At 43.4% G+C, this 17248-nt stretch overlaps 1 protein-coding gene across 4 annotated transcripts in view; it reads left to right on the plus strand.

Moving 5' to 3' along the window:
- CERT1 (ceramide transporter 1) overlaps positions 1-17248 on the plus strand; it is a 63748-nt gene that overhangs the window by 8192 nt on the left and 38308 nt on the right. For 2 of the 4 annotated variants that reach the window (XM_075270650.1, XM_075270664.1), the window contains exon 3: positions 14632-14766. In XM_075270650.1, coding sequence (XP_075126751.1) covers positions 14632-14766 — 135 coding nt within the window. The remainder of the gene's footprint in view (positions 1-14631; positions 14767-17248) is intronic. The other 2 variants (XM_075270657.1, XM_075270674.1) reach the window with 1 other exon arrangement.

Here is a 17248-nt window from a genome sequence, read left to right on the forward strand (position 1 = left end):
TGGGAGCTCGCTGTTTCATAATCCACTATGCCGCAGAAAGCTGTATACACACAGCCGTGGTCAGTCTGACATTGTGTTGGACTGTAGCAATTGTCTTTGCATGTAAACCCATCAACTTATTTATCTCTGTATCTGTTTAGTAACCTGATAACTTGGGTCTGGGTAGTACAAGAACTTTCCAGAATTTTTATAAACTCCTTCCCTATTATTATTACTGTGCTACTCTGAGCTGGAAATGGAATAGTGGTCTCTGGTTGGTTGGCATGGGTAATAATTTTCACAAGGCCTGGGTGTCAGGGCAGAGAGTGTGACTGTACATGGGTGGCTGACCAGTCTATTCCCATGGGGATCCTCGGGAAGGATTAGCTGCCTTGAATAGCCGCCTTCCTGGGTACCTTTCAGTGACATATTAAATGGAAGGAGGGGATGTAAATCTCTTCCTCCCGGTAGTTGCCTTTTACAAGAAGTTAATAAAGTGCTTTGTGTGCCAAGCAGCTGTTACACACTTTTTGTCTTACTTTGTTCTCTTTCAAGAACATTTCAGCAAAGCAAATAATGTCCTGCCCCATACACTGTCTCCACCATTCCCAAGGCCTGGCTTTGGCATTCACTATTGTATTCGCTGGTTGCAATGGCTGCTATCTCTTTATCTTCAAACAAAAGTATGTGGACAGCGCCGCCGTGTTTGACTGCTCACATATACAGTGATGTCTCGCTGCGGCACCATGCCCTGACCTTGTGCAGAGCTGTGCAGTAGAAATACAAGAAAAAAAGGCGAATGTCTGCTTTATAACCCTCTTCACGAGTACTTGAAACTACATGGCCAAAGCCTGCAGCCGTTCACTCCCATGTTCGCAGACATCCCTTTCTGTCAGACTTACTGAAGAACATTGGAGGGATTCATCAAGACTGGGATACTGATCCTTGTGCCTGCCAAGAACTGGCCAGATTTATGACAAGGTGCGGGCCTCATTATAAATTAAGTAAATCCGTGACCAGGCCGCGCACCTCTCTGAAATTCCGGACGTAGCTGTACACTGAGAACTGTCACTATTAAAGTGATGGTCCAGAATATTAAGGAAATGCCTGAGTGCAGGCGGTGGCTTAACAAAAAATAAGTATTACTAACCCATTAAATGACACCGTTCTGGTGATTCCCCACTGTCCTGCAGTGAAGACTTCACACACATCATCACTCATATGGGGTCAGCAGCCAATACCTGGCCCAGTGGTACTTGCACATGCCTGCTGAGAATGACGTGTGACATCATTGCTGGAAGACTAGTCGGGGGGGGGGGGGGGTTGTCAACAGAGCAGCATTGGAGGGTATGTAACAGGCGAGTCTTTTTTTTTTTTTTTTTTTTTTTTTTTTTTTTTATATACCTTCTTGTTTTCTCTCTCTCTTGTCTCCAGCTTCCTGGAAATAAAAACTATTATTTCAAGGGAATTTCTCACCAGAACCCATCATTTCAATGCAACCTCGCAGACTGGTTCAGGTCTAAGTGCTTTCCCCTTGTGAATCAATGCTTCCGTTGCCAAGATATCATTGTTTTTGTCAATATGAAGAGGAGCTGTTTGGAGCAAGGAGGGTGCTGTCGTTGCTCTAAAGCAGGGGTAGGGAACCTTTGGCTCTCCAGCTGCTGTGAAACTACAACTCCCAGCATGCTCCATTCACTTCCATGGGAGTTCCCAGAACAGCAGAGCCAGTATGCATGCTGGGAGTTGTAGTTTTGCAACAGCTCGAGAGCCGTACGTTCCCTACCCCTGCTCTAAAGACTTAAAGAGGACCTTTCACCTCCTGGGGCACATGCGGTATATATATACCACTAGAAAGCCGACCCTATCGGCTTTCACGTTCTGTGCCCCCGGTGAAGAGCTATCGGTGCCGATACTGTAGCTCATCACTGTCAGAAGGGGGTTTCTGACAGTAGGGAGTGCCCTTCCTCAGCAGCGTCTATAGCGCTGTACTGTGAGAGCAGGGAGGAACGCCCCCTCCCCTCCTGATAGTACTAGTCTATCACATCATCACTAGGCGGTAAGGAACGTCCCCTCTCACAGTACAGTGCAATAGATTCTACTGTGAGGAAGGGCGTTCCTGACTGACTGTCAGAAATGGTCTTCTGACAGTGAAGAGCTACGGTAACGGCACCAATAGGTCATCACCGGGGGCACTGAACGTGAAAGCAGATAGTGTGCTGAATTCAGTGCACGGTCTGCTTTCTAGCGGTATATAAAACCACATGTGCCCCAGGAGGTGGAAGGTCCTCTTTAAGTGGCAATGCCTTTGTTGCTCCAAAGAGCTCATTTGCATATTGACACAAACTGCACAATATGACAAGGGAAAAAACACAGGTGACTCTAACCTTCCTATTGGTCTGGATTATGGTGACAGACTCCCTTTAGAGATGCGAACATTGATGTCTGGTTGCGGCAGTCTTGTAGCATTTTTCTAAAAAAAAATAAAAAAAAAATCAACATTTCTTACTGTAATTTTCCAATAATCACGGTAGAAAGAAAATCCTGTGCATCTTTATTAGCCAGATATTTTATGGCTGATACAATTGTCAAATTAGATGTCATTACTAAATTCCAAAGTGTTTGCAAATATCCTGCCTGTGTGTGTTTCTACATGTGATAATGTGTTAGTGTATGTCTATGGCTTTTATTAGTTCTGCCTGCCCTGTCAATGTTTGCTTGTACAAGGGATCTGCCTGATGTCGGGGTCTGCACACGCCTGTATCTTCTGTTTTTAACACTTTTTTTTTTCTTTTCATATAAAATCTATAAACTCTCGGCAATCCAAGCCCCCTTGACATCACATGAGTTTCATACAATTAGGTTCTCTTTAGACTTAAAAACTTGCAATCTGTGTCAGACTTTCTGGTACTGGTATGATGCCCTATTTATGTTCGTTATTAGTGGGTATGATGGGGTTACTTTCTATTATTGTCTAGTTAAAGGGGATTTTGGGGCATATCAGATGACCTATCTGCAGGGTTTGGAAGAGCTCTGTGGCTTCTTCACAAAAAACCAAGCACACTGATGTATATTTTACAGCAGCTGTGCTTGGTTCTGCAGGTTAACCAGATTCTCTTGAATGGGACTGAGCTCTAAACAAGCCATGTGACCATGAACAAGCCTCTGTACGCACCACTGCCACTTCAAATAGCTTATGTGGGGGGTCTCAAGTGTTTTCAATCGGTTCAGTTGATGACCTATCTATAAATATGTCATCAAATGAAAAGCTTTGAAAATTCCTTTAATTTCTTAGTGTCTGGCTCCAGGAGAGATCCGACAGGTATATACTGTAGGTATCGCTATTGCTTCAGACTCTCCCATATGCATGCATGAATGCTCTGGCCTTTTTTAATAGAGTGAGGCAGTAAATGGTTGCTGGACATGCCCAACCTCTGTGATTGGGATAGTTGGGGTACTCCCATACATATTAGAGGGTTTTCCGGTCCTGACGAAATTATCAAGTTAAGTTTCCTCTTGTCTGTAGTGTCAGCGTTACTAGCGTCCAAAGTCTGCGGTACGTAGACAACTGCTAGCCTAAGCCTGGCCATAAATATCAGATCCCTGTTGGCTCTTGACCAGCTTGTGCAATTTCCCTCATATACGTGACTTGCTTGACTCGTCCTGGGGTTTGTGCTCCCTCTGGGTAGGGGGCAAAAAGTTGCAGCAGTTTTACTATCTAAGAACAAGTTAATTTGAGTAGTTGATATCCATGGGCCCTATCCTTATCTCCATGTACCCTCAGTGGAGAATTGGGAGGTCTCCAAATACATAGATGCATTCATATGATAGACGTCTTTCGTAAGTCCAGCTGTAGCTGATAAAGGATATATTGGATTGTTACACTTTGGTATCAGATTTTGCTAGGGCGGTGCAGAGTTCATCTGGCAGCCATGTTCACAGGCAGGAGAACACTTGGCCCTTCAGAGGAGCATGCTAAAATAATAATTTGGGTTGTGGCGTGTCACATGAGGAGCAGCTGACTCTCATCACAACTGGATTTCCTCTTGCATAATGAAGATAAGAACCATGAGGATTTTTCATTCACTTGTGAAATTCCTTTCATTTCTTGGATAGTTCTGTGTTAGTGTTGTGCAGCGTGCTTGCCCGGGGTACGGCCACAATGGAGCTCTTGTATTAGTAATGTAGATGCTATGAACTCTCCAGGCCTCAGTGCAAATTCTCCACCAGTTGTCAGCCCGTGTGCCATGTTCCTAAAAATGTGCCCCATAAAAGTCAAGGGCTGTGTTTGTTACAGTACTTGTTGCTTTGGCTAGTCTTGCTGGTTTAGTTGTCTTTAGTATTTCCTTAAAGGGGAACATATCCTCTAAATGTTTTTACAAAATAAAACCAGATGCTGATGAATATTTTTTTTCTAATAATTTTAGGGACCGTTCACACTAATGTTACAAGGAACCATTGTTGTCATCCCTCCTACGATGAGAGCAATAAACATTAACAGCGATATAGAGACTGATATAGATGGAGCCCTCTGTCTCCATTTGTACCCATGGGTGACTCCTAATTTCTGGCGGCACATTGGGGTGCACATTTAGCGCAAGGTCCTTTGCTGGAAAGGGGAGGAGTTGAACTGACCTGTGCCCATCACCTATTAGTGGTGGATCCTGTGCTATCTATATACATACATCTATATTCATTGTAACCCTGCTAGTTATAATAGGGAGGTGACTGCTGAGAAGTGATCTCTACAGAACAGGAACGGTCTATTGTGAGCATCATAACTTAGTGTTGTAAGTGTTAGTGTTAGTAAGGTTGAATTCACACATGGCAGATCTACTGTAGAAATGTTTCCCTTTATCTGAAGTCTTTTAGTAATCCATTCACAGGAAATCAATTCACCCTAATACTCTTCTAGGTCTGTAGATTTTAAGAACTCTTTCTGTTGGAGATCCATAACCTGCTTACAGTATAGTGTACAGCGCTTTATGGTGGGCTGGCCGGATTGGCATATGTTCACACTTGTTGGATCATTGATCTCATTGACTTGTTTGGTCTCATCATGGCTTTTTCGATCAAGGCTGGGTTGGTGCCATAGGTCAGACGTTGGAGCCTGGTGTTGCGTTACTCAGCCCTGTGTACATCTCTGTGCCTTTAAAAGGCATATGGCTGTTCCATTTTTGGAAATGTTAAATTGCATAATAGTCGTCATGTGCTTCCCGAAGCTAGAGAAATGGAGACTTTTCATTTTCGTTTCCATTCGAAAAGTTCAAAAAGGGACAACTGCTTTTTTTTCCTTTTTTTTTTTTTTGCTCAATTGCTGTAATTTTTAGATCAGAGATCGCTCTTTTTGTTGCAGTTAAGACGTCAGTGATGCCGGATATGACACGTGTGAGTGGTTTTACTTAATGTTCCCTTGTCTTTTGCTTTAAAAATAAGACGCGGGCGGCTTTTGTGTAATACTTAACACTTCAGTGTGTTACATTGGCACCACATGGCTTTTTGGCAGAGGTGAAACGAGACCTGAAGATTTCTTATAAATAGTTATTCTGAGCCCACATTGGTGGGTGTAATGAGCAGGAGCATTGACTGTACAGTATGTGATACTGTAACATACCAAACATACTGGATGCAGATTTAACTCTTCGTTGTGTGTATATTGATGGGGAAGGCGCGGGATCTGAGTTATCACTAAGCCTGTTATTTTCACTGTTCGTTCCCCCTCCTAAAATCGGTGGTATTGAGCCATGTAACAGACTTACAGGGGTATTTTTTAGACTATTCACCCGCAGTTCCTCAATTGACATTGCACACATGTTGCAGCTTATGGTCACACTTTGGTCTGTGAAGAGCTGTACAGCAGACACTAAGGGACACTTTTATTAAGACTGACATTTCATTTGTCGGTCTCAATAAAGAGCCCCATAGGCGCAAGGCACACCTGATTTATCAAAAGGCTCCGGCGTCTTCACAAATCGGGTGCGTGTCTGTGCACCAGGATAATTATGTAGGCCATTCAGGAACTGGATTAGCTCAGGACAGGGAGTGGGGGCAAGAAAGGGCTTTGCACCAAATGTCACCCGCCTAGACCAGAAAACTGGTATAGGGGTTGGTAAATTACACCCCCCCCCCCCTTCTTTGGTGTCTGTTCTTCTGACACCATTTCGGTACCATGTCACTCAAGCATAGCACTTTTAAGGGGCTTTCCACAGTAATAAAATTTTGCTGAGGGTCTGACTACAGGGGACCCCAGCGGTCACAAGAATGGGGTTCCTGGTATACAGCACTCCATTTACTTCTATGGTCTGACAAGACTCCTATACTTGACAGTACTAGAAGTTAATGGAGTGATGATCATAGATGCATACGACTGCACCACTTGCACAATGGGCACCTATTCTTATTGGTTTAGCACCCAGCGGTTACACACTTATTCCCTATTAGGCGGGCAAATGATAAAAGCTCTTTGTGGCAAAGCCCCTTTAAGTAGACTTTTCCTCTGGTCTTCTCTTTGTAAAGTGACGTGTATGTTTCCTTTTGGTAGATGGGCCATACCTACCAATACATGCACACCGTAAAACTGCAGTGTAAATGGTGTTTTTGTAATGGCCATCACACTGCTCTTTTTAGGTTGTTATTCAGTTGTTGTTGTTTTTTTTTTGTTTTTTTTTCAATCTTTCTTCCTCCACTGATCTGCAAGTTATCCCTATCCTATGGATAAAGGATAACTTATTTAATAGAAAATCCCTTTAAATCTAATGGGAGAATCCTTCATAGGCCGTGCACTTATGCTGGAAACTGGCGAGGATTTCACTGACCACTTGCACCAGTAAACTGACTTTAAGGGGTTCTCCAGTTCTACTATTGATGGTTTATCCTTAGGGTAGGCCTTCAATATTAGATCTGGCACATGGACCCCCACAGGTCACCTGATAGAGACGGTCCGTGTGTGGGTACTGCACTACTCACTCGCTATACAAACCGTGGTGTCTGGTGTAGGTACTGCAGCATTGTCCCATCGTAGTCTATGGGGCAGTACCTGTACCCTCACTAAAAATTGTATGTCGTATTATAAAACTGTATGTCTGTGGGTAAACATTACTCAGTTACGCTGTATACAGCTGACCTTTGGGGATCCCAGGTGTCGGACCACCACAGATCTAGTATTGAGGGCCTATCCTATATTCCCTATTGTCTACCATCCCTGCCTATAAGGTGTTATCCCGTTTACAAAGTTCCAAATCCTTTGTTACCCCTTTTAAATCCATTATACCAGCAAAAGTGGCGCTGGCATTTATGGTATATTGAAACAAATGTTGGATAGAAGTGTGTCCCTTTAAGAGGAAGCACAGCGTTTTCCGCTTTCATATTGTACTTTGTCCCAGTGACCAGATTATTAAAGCTGCATTCACATGACTGTGAGTTATGGCTGTATGACATTGGTTATTTTAATGGACATCACACGACGGCCTTAAATTTAATTCATATGATTATTTTGATGGTCCATTGTAATGTATGGGGGATCCTTGAAAATGGCCGCGCCTTGGGTGTAAACAAACGTAAAAAAAGGTTGATTTTCACATATGTTGTGTGAATGAAGGCTTAGACTTTGTTCATATCTCTGTCAGGATTTCTGTATGGGAGAATAGGTCATAGATGGAGCCTAATAGACCCCATTGATTATAATGGGATCCACCGCATACTGTTAAGTTATCCGTCATCTTGCATACCTGACTTTTTTCACCTGAGATTTTAGTTGGAATCTGTGATGCAGACTTCATTGCAGTCGTGAACACGGCTTAATTCGTATTACGGTTTTGGGATGAAGTTGTTCCGCTGCTGTCAGGTCAGTAGGCGTATTCTAGTAATACCAGGAATCGCTTGAGGGCTATTTTCATGTGTGTATTTGAGAAGAGGGATCTGGAATTGGGTATTAAAATCTCTGCTTTATGGTGTAAAACTGTAAGCGTTTCCTGACGGACTGACATAAAGGGAAGGAGACAAGCGTGGAGAATGCACCATTGTCATCTATGACCTAATTTATGCCAAGTACCAAAGCTGAGAGGAAGAGATTAGGAGAAATTGGATGTAGGAACATTTTGCATTTGATATCATCGTTCCACTCTGCGGCCTTCAAAACCGGTCTGTGCCTTTGTGCCTATATCTTATAAAATCCATTCTATAGGACACTGGTCACGTTTTTTAATATAGATTATAGATCTTTTGATTTGCGTTTGCGGCTATTATGACCACCGCTAACCTATACAAAAATACATACGTTTCAATGGTTATAAAGTCCAAAGCAAACCTTTATCATATAGGAAATGTGAGCATACCAGGGTGCTGAGTCTGAATACGATTTTTATCAATCCCCTGCAAAAGAATCTACCGTATTTTTCGGACTATAAGACGCACCTAGGTTTTAGAGGAGGAAAATAGGGGAAAAAAAATTTGAAGCAAAAAATGGTAAAATATTTAATATATGGGAGTTGTAGTTTTGCAACAGCTGCAAGGCCACATTGACAGGTGACCCTGCAGCTGTACGGGGATGCATAGAGTGGGGTTTTTTTTGCGGGGCCAGAAGTACTTTTTAGTTATACCATTTTGGGGAATATCTATTGCTTAGATCACCTTGTATTGAAAAAAAACCCCGGTGGTTTATGACATATGATTTTCTACTTTTATATATATATTCTAGGGACAGGAGGTGATTTAGAACTTTTATTTTTCATATTTTTATTATATATTTTTAAAGGTTTTTTTTTTTTTTTTTTTTACTATTTTATTCCCCCCCGGGGGCTTGAACCTGCGGTCACTTGATCGCAAGTCCCATAGACGGCAATACAAGTGTATTGCCGTCTATGGGACATTCTGTCTATTAGTATTACGGCTGGTCATAGAGACCAGCTGCAATACTAATATAGCAGTGACAGGCCTGGGAGCCTCATTAGGCTCCCGGCTCTCACCCGAACAGGTCGGCTCCTGCAATATCGCCGCGCAGGAGCCGGCCTGCAACTCTACAGGTACGGGGCCGGTGGGGACCGGCCCCGGGGGAGAAGAGGCCGCTGACAGACTGCAGACCCGGCATCCGCTGTACTAGAGAGGCGGATGCCGGGGAGGGATAGACGCCGGGGCCTGAGACATCGCTGCCCTGCCCTGCATGAAGCCAGCGGCGGGGGGACGGAGGAGCAGAATAGCATCACTCCTCCCGCTGCTGGCTTCATTCAGGGCAGAGGATCGCAGCGATGTCTCAGGCCCCGGCGTCTATCACTTGCCGGCATTCGCCTCTCTATTACGGCGGGTGCCAGGCACATTCAGACTATAAGACGCACCCTTCTTTTCCCCCAAAATTTTTGGGGAAAAAATTGCGTCTTATAGTCCGAAAAATACGGTACTTGAAAACCCCGCATATGGGAGTGGCGTTAGCCGCATACCGTGTCCGCTGCGTAAAATACTTGCCCGAGGAGCGGGCAGAAATAAGAAAGTCGATCTCTTAATGTACTGTACTCCTAGATAATATTAATTGAAATCCGCCGCTCCTCTACAATATCTGTCAGCAATGGGTAAATTTTACATCTGTCATCCAAAAAGGAAAAAAGATCTGGCTGCTGACAAGGCAGCCTGGAAAATTCCGAGCACTGCGTGTACGTGGCGGAGACGCAGATAAATATTAAACTAGTTTTTCAGTAGGCGACACGTGTCTGATGGTCCCCGATTGTCACTAGTTTTATGGCGTAGGTTTGGTTTGTTTTCTGGCCATTTTTTAGTTAAAGAGCACCTATAATAGTAGGAGTGTGTGCAGACACGGATCCGGGTGCAGCTTCTCAGAGCTTTTATCACCTCTCTGCAAAGAGACAAGAAACCTGTTAGCCACTTCTATGTAAGGAGCTGCTGATGTGATGGAGAGGTCCTCAGACAGGCAGATGGTCACAGTGTGAAACCTGCCGTCAGTCACAGATTCCTTAAAGGGCCCATAAGCGGCTTATAAAAGTGCAGAGTGGCTATGACCGCGCATTGGAGGCTGTCAGACTTGGGCTGCATTCATACTGTTGTAATACAAAACTGCCATTAAAAAAAAAAAAACACTTTTCGTGGCAGTTTTGCACCCAAGGGAAACCTGTATTCACAGATCCCTCATAAATTTGACTCGATTGTGGGACTGTGAAAACCATATAATGATTGTTATGGTCTGTTTTAGTGAATAGTCAAAAAAAAAATGTCATGTCAAACTGCCCTATTCATATACAGTGAAGTCAGTGCAGCCTTGTGACCTATGTCAATCAGCCAGTGTGAATTAGGCTTAGAGACCAGATGAATTGTGATGAGACAAATTTTGGGCGTTTGTATTGCGCTCATACACTCAAATAGATAGATACATGCATACATACCAACATGCATACACACACACACACACACACACACACACACACCCCAACATACATAAATTCTTATACATACATACATACATTTACAAACACATACATACATACATGCGCTAGCTCTTCAGACAGTATAAAAATAATTCCTATTTGAATTTTCCGGTCTTAACCAGAACAGACAAGTATTCATCATCACGAAATGAATCTCGCGAGAGTCGCCAAACACATACTTGCCACCCCTACACCCCCGTGCTCCTCAGTAGTAATAAGCCGTATCGGTGGATGCTGATATAGATGATTATGAGCTCAGCTTATACCGGGGGTCCTGGGCTACAACCTATTTTGCCCTCATTGTAACCTAATGGCCTAAATGGTTCATTAGTTGTAATCAAGTTAAAATGTCCAATAAATCACAATTTTTATTTGGGTCATGATCGCCCAGCCCTAATATCTAGCTTCCTTTATTAAACGGGCTCTAAAATTCTGCCTAGCAACCCTGTAACTGAGCTGCTGCCAGGGAAGAGCTAAATATATTCATACTGCCAGTATATAGAGCTGTAGCAATTGTTATAGGGGGCACGTCCTATATCTGGGGTTTGTACCACCTGGTCATGAAAGCTTCTTAATTTTGACTGTGAAATAACCAGAGATATCACTAGTCAGTGCAAAGCAACCAGATATATCAAGAATCGGGAGAATCTGAGCTTTATATGCAGAATCTCAGCTTCCATATGACACCAAAATCCCTGTTCTAGGTGGTATAAAACCAAAGATGCAGCTATTGGAGTGAGTGAGTGGAAAAAAAAAGGTTTCTTATGTGAGGTAGGCGACCGCTATATTTACTTTGGGTTCATCTTTCCAGTGCCTCCAGTTCATGCTGCCGTCCGCTCTGCTGGCCATCAGCTCAACCTCAGAAAAAAAAGTGCTTGTTGACAGCTCCTGTAATCACACAGCTGATCTAGCTTACTGATAGAGGTTAACCTAATAGGACAACCCCTTTAAGACGGCCGCTTGGTTGCAGATGCCGAGATTGCAGCAGGTTCTGCTCCTCTGCACTGACTAGTGCAGCGTGTTTTCTATTATTGATCTGGGGTCCTGTCGAGCAGAACCCTGGATAATGAAGTAAATGTAGTCTCAGATTGTGTCAAGTCTAGAGTGGGGGGGGAAATTCTATTAGAGGAGGTAGATACAGTGTCGTACATGAGACGTTTCCTATAAAGCCCCAGCTTCTCTGCAATATTTTTGTCAAAAGTTTGTTGTCACCTCAGCTATTTATCACTATTATCTGTAACTAGTGTTTCTGTTATGAAATTGATTGTGCGATTTATTTGTATTAATGGAATGAAAAATAAAATATACCGCACTACCATGCCCATGACCTGTCCAGTTCATCACACGGCCATGACCGGTCCAATCCATCACACAACCATGGCCATGACCGGTCCAGTCCATCACACGACCATGACTGGTCCACCACCCACTGGAAGTTAAGATTGACAGTGAACAGATATCTAGAAAATTGTACAAATCTTCACTATACAAACACCAACTTCTTGTTTGCTGAATTGGACAATCCCTTTAATGTCAGTCCCGGCTATAAATCTTAGTCTGACCATATGACAATGTGTACATTGAAGCATTTTTTTCTTAATAATAAAACGGAATAGTTCTGGCTATGTTAATGAGTGTTTGTGTTGCAGCGTTCCCCTGTATTATGGCTGCCACTTCCAATGCCAAGCCTCCAAAAGCTTGACACCGTGCCCTGGTTGGAACTTCAAAGAAAGGCTCTGCCAGCTTTGTCAGCAGCCGTAGTATTCATCTGTACCCTGCGTCCAGCAATGGCTCTATCCTGCTGGAATTATACACACTCTGGTCCTGCCACAAGAAAAGTCTCTTCCCAAAAATGTGGAGGAAATGACCCCTGTGGCGAGGGACATCAAATTCAGTCGCACCAATCATGCCGTTCCTCTGTTATTCCTCCTAGAAATTTATGAATAAATTAACGCTAACCTTTTTCCATGTTGTAGGGATGTGGCACTAATGTCTGATCCTCTCAGCACTGTTTGGGCCGGGTGTCAGACACCCCCACTGGTGAGCTCACTCAGAGTAACAGCACAGGTTTTCAGGATTATGTCATGAGGAATAAGGCTGGGTTCACACAGTGACTTTTTTTATTATTATTAATCTGTAAGTGCTTGCTTTTTAATTGTATTAATGAGCAGCATATTGCAATATGTTATACTGGCACGGTAGGGATCCGCTGATCAGCTAAGATGTGGTCATTTTCAATGTAAAGTCCATTAGCTTTCTGCTTAAATACATAGTAAGTTGTTCTAGGCACTGCTACAGTTATAAGCCCGGGTTAACACCGTACTGAAGAATTACATGCATTCTATATGTGCGGTAATGTGTAGCACATGTTGCTATACATGTCTCCTGTATGGTATTCTAGTCTATGGGTCCATGTGCTTTCATTGCTCACCGCTTGTCAATGCGTTCGGTATTCCGTTTGTGGGATCCCCAAGCGGACGCCCCAAACGGAATACCAAATGCAGATGTGAACCAGGCCTTATCTTAATTTATAAATGTTTCTAAAGGAAACCTGTTGCATGAAATACAGAGCGCTTTACGGGCAGCATGTGGCAGAGCAGATTGATAAATGGAGAACTATATAACTTGTATGTGTACAGACTGGATGTAGGAGTCCAGTGGGCGGTCCTAATCAATGATTAACAGCTATACCTGTGGGCACAGTGATACAAGGAAGGCTGTCAATCAGACTAGGCCCGCCTACCTGACAAATAAGGTCAGAATGAGTGAAGATGTAAATGAATGACAGGTTATGCTGAATCTTTTCTCCAGAACATATATCTGTTCAGCTCCTCCTGCTCTATACCACGCTGACCTCCATGTGAAAGGTTCTCTTTAATCCTTAATACTACACATGGTGGCCATGATGTGGGTGTAACCCTTTTCTCAGCGAAGTCTTTCACAATGCATATGCAGCCTATGCCGATTTGGGGTCAGTTCACATCGACATTGCCCGTATCCCTTAGAGTAGTCTGTTTGGTCAGAGTCTTCTGCCCTCTAGGGGGTCACACCCATCATTATAAGGGGCTTTGTTGGGTAGTGTAGTCCACATCACCCGGCAGTAGGTGCCGCACCCTCCTCATTGCGGTAACCGGCTGATACTTCTCCCTTCAATACGAGCAGCTAGCCATGGTTAGTATGACATTCTGGGATATGTTCCTGAGCTGTAATGTGTAATTTTATCCCACATATAAAACTGACAAGTGTTACTTGTGGCGAGCGAGACCTTGTCTATAATTATCGTGTCTGAGCCGATGACAGCGAGGCCCGTGCGGTATTGGAATACAGTTCTGCTGTCTTCAATGGAAGGCCATTCTAAAGAAACGAGCAAAAATCGCTTCTTATTGCATATGATCAATTTTTGGGGTGTTGATCCCAAAAACCGCTAAACCCAATGTACTTTTACCCCTAAAATTTGGAGCTTTTGTTTGGCCAAGAAGTGTGACAATATACCCGTGGTTGATGGTGAATGATAAATCTGTCATACCTTTAGACTGTCCAGTCCTAGTTCAAACCACTTTGGCTTTGAAGCAGAGTTTTAACACAGAAATTTTACACTTGGCAGCAGGTTTGCTCAGTAGTTAGCCCCTAGTCTTGCAGCGCTGGAGTCCTGGGATCAAATCCTACAAAGGGCAACATCTGCAAGGAGGTTGTATGTTCTCCCATTGTTTGTGTGGGTTTCTTCCCACACTCCAAAGACATATTGTCTAAATAATTTGGGTACAAATTATACCAATATTCTGGTGCATTTTGCTTAGTAAATTTCTCCCAATATATTGTATTATGTTGTTTTTTCATTAACTTTTTGTGCGCCCATCAGTTTATTATTCGATGCGACTTTACCAGCAGGAAGTCCCCTGGATTATCGCTGTTATCTCACTTATCTCTTGTGATAACCTCCAGACACATTGACATACATATGTGTGAATATTATCAGCTCTTTTTATAAACTTTGGTGTTATTCACATTGCTGCAGCGGCTGACTCTCATATTAATATTGCCCTAATATTTGCACGTTACTGGAACTGTTGTTGTGGTCTACAAATGTGCCAAAACAAATTTCCACGTTTCTCAATAGTGACCAATATGGTGGAGAGTACAGAGCTGTGCTATAGCTAACCATTCTGTTGTAGATTACTGACTTCTGTCTTACTTACAGCTGTTTTTTTTCCCCCTTTTTGTTTTTTAGCCCCATGAATTCGATGAGTGCCGCTTTGATATCAGTGTTAATGATAGCGTGTGGTACCTGCGCGCTCAGGACCCCGACCACAGGCAGCGCTGGATAGATGCCATTGAGCAGCACAAGGTAAAGCAATTCCACAAGGTAAAGAAATGACGCATGAAAGCTAGCGTACCATTGTAATGGACTTGTGTTATAGATTGCCATATTTACATTTTTAATGTGTTTTTTTTTTTGGGGGGGGGGGGGGGGGTAATTGTCAAAATTCCCTCTAGTGAACTGAAAGGAGTTATATCATTATGGACACTTATCCCTAATCCCCCAGTGATCTTGAGGACGGGGACTGAAAAAACCCCCTTCATACCTCCATGTGAATGGAGCACAAGTTTGCTTGCATGACTGGCGCTCGAATCAATCCAATAGGTCTGCCAGGACCGTAATCTCCAGCAGCGCCTGCATCCCCAAAGAAGTGTATGGAGCGCCGGTCACTCAATTGCACTGGCGCTTCATTCACAAGGAGGCCTTAGAGGCGTTCACACCCACAATTAGACACTTATCCTCTGTCCTGTGGACATAAGGGCACAGCCACTTTGAATTAAGGAGTATAACATCTCTGCCAAACATGGCCGGCATGAGAATGTACAGCTTTCTCCCAGTGCCAAGGTCAGGAGTTAATAAAACATCGTAGCAGTCGGCTATGACGTTTCACTACCTCCTATTTACCTCTAAGGGAGATACAAAAACAGTGTAGAAATGGGTTTGGGTTTAACATCCAGCCGCCTCAGGGAGGCAGAGCCTTGGAAGCCTAATAATGGAAGAACCCTTTAACTCTGTTTGGTGCCCATATGACGTGTGCTGTAAGCTTTTCCCAGTGTAGATAGGGCTCTAGTCACGTGATGGAGGCCAGAAAAGCATCTTATTCACCTCCACCTTTTACAGTATACACCTCTGCCTCTTCATTTCTAACTTATGAGGAGAGGGAGGTTCTTTTACACTTGTGCACAGTCGATATTAAAGGGTTATTCCACTTTTTTATTGACTAACTATTCTCAGGGTAGTTCAGTAAAGATCAGTGGGGATCCAGCACATGGCACCCCAGCTGATAAGCTGTAGGGCTGCAGCGCTCGTGTGATTGCCTTCTCCATTTGGTGTAATTACATTGTCCTGTAGAAGTGAATTGAGCGATGGCCTCGCTTGTGCTCCGCTGTTCACATGGAGGCTATCAGGAGAACTTCAGGCTTCCATGCTCTGATGATTGATGGGGTCCCAGAGGTCAGACCACCACAGATTTACCCTATAGATAGGAAATAAGTGTTCATATTACCTAAAAGACTAGCTAAAAAGCTGTATGTAAGGCCTGGTTCACATCTGTGTTCGGTATTCAGTTTGGGGAGTCCCCATAGACTATAATGGGGTCCGTGTGTTTTCCAAGTGGTGTCTGTACAAGTCATGCGGAGAGGAAAGTAGTTCATGAAGTACTTTTCTCTCCACATGTTCCTTGCGGAAAACACACGGACCCTATTATAGTCTATTGGGTCCATGTGCTTTCATAAGCTCACCGCTTCTCAATGCGTTCGGTATTCTGTTCTGGGGGTCCCCAAGAGGACTCCCTGAACAGAATACTGAACACAGATGTGAACCGGGCCTGAGCAGGATGATGCCGACAATAGACATGAGATTTGATATGGTTTTCTGCTGGACTGTTAAACATAAAGTAATATTGGATACTAAAGGGGGGGGGGGCTGCTATGGGCACTTCTTAAGCTTCAGTATGTGTTATGACAATCTACCAGCTTGGTTGTATTGGTGGTCAAGTGTATGTTGAAAGAATATTACTAATGTATAGATGTATAGAGATGTATGAGGTTAAAAAAAAAAAAAAAAAGTCTGCTTTCTTCTAGAGACAGTGCCCCTCTTGTCTATGGCAGTGTGTGGTATTGCAGCTCATTTCTAGTCAAGTAAATAGTGCTGTGACCTATTAACATGTGACACTGTTTCTGGTAAAAAGCAGTCATGCTTTTCCCGATCTCGTTCAATTCTTTAGTTGCCCAATAATCGGGGACTGACCATGTTGACCAATGTTTATAACTGGTCTGTGGTTTCAGATCTCCTGTATAAAGCAATTTGTAAAATGTAGAAGTGATCCCTGTCATTGTTCTGAGGATCTGTACGCTGCCCTCTGTTTACTTATAGGGGAAGTCTTGGGGAGGGCTCCTCTACATGGGGCCCATTGTGTTCTGCGTTTTGTGGGCTTGTCTGTAGGATTGCTATGAAAGCACGCATGAGGCCATGAAAGGCTTGACCTCTTGGCTGTAGAACAGGGGATAACGCTTGTTTTGTCGAGCATTGTACTTGATGGCGTATTAACTCTTCAGAAGATAAATAGGATTTTGCGTCTGCTAATGATGCTGTTGTCAGGCATGAAAGGAGGCGGCTGTGGGTTCCTGTACATGCTGCGCTGCCACTGAATGGTCACGTAGTGGATACAAGATGTTTGACACAACAATCCCTGATTTTTGTGCATTTTTTTTTCCCTCCCTCTTCTGGAAACAACAGAAGATCCTTGTGGACTTTTCTTTCAATCTGATTTCTATTCATGAGCATGGTGTAAACTTGTGTCTAAAAA

Source organism: Leptodactylus fuscus, chromosome 1 (genome assembly GCF_031893055.1).
Source record: "Leptodactylus fuscus isolate aLepFus1 chromosome 1, aLepFus1.hap2, whole genome shotgun sequence".
Classification (NCBI taxonomy): Eukaryota; Metazoa; Chordata; class Amphibia; order Anura; family Leptodactylidae; genus Leptodactylus; species Leptodactylus fuscus.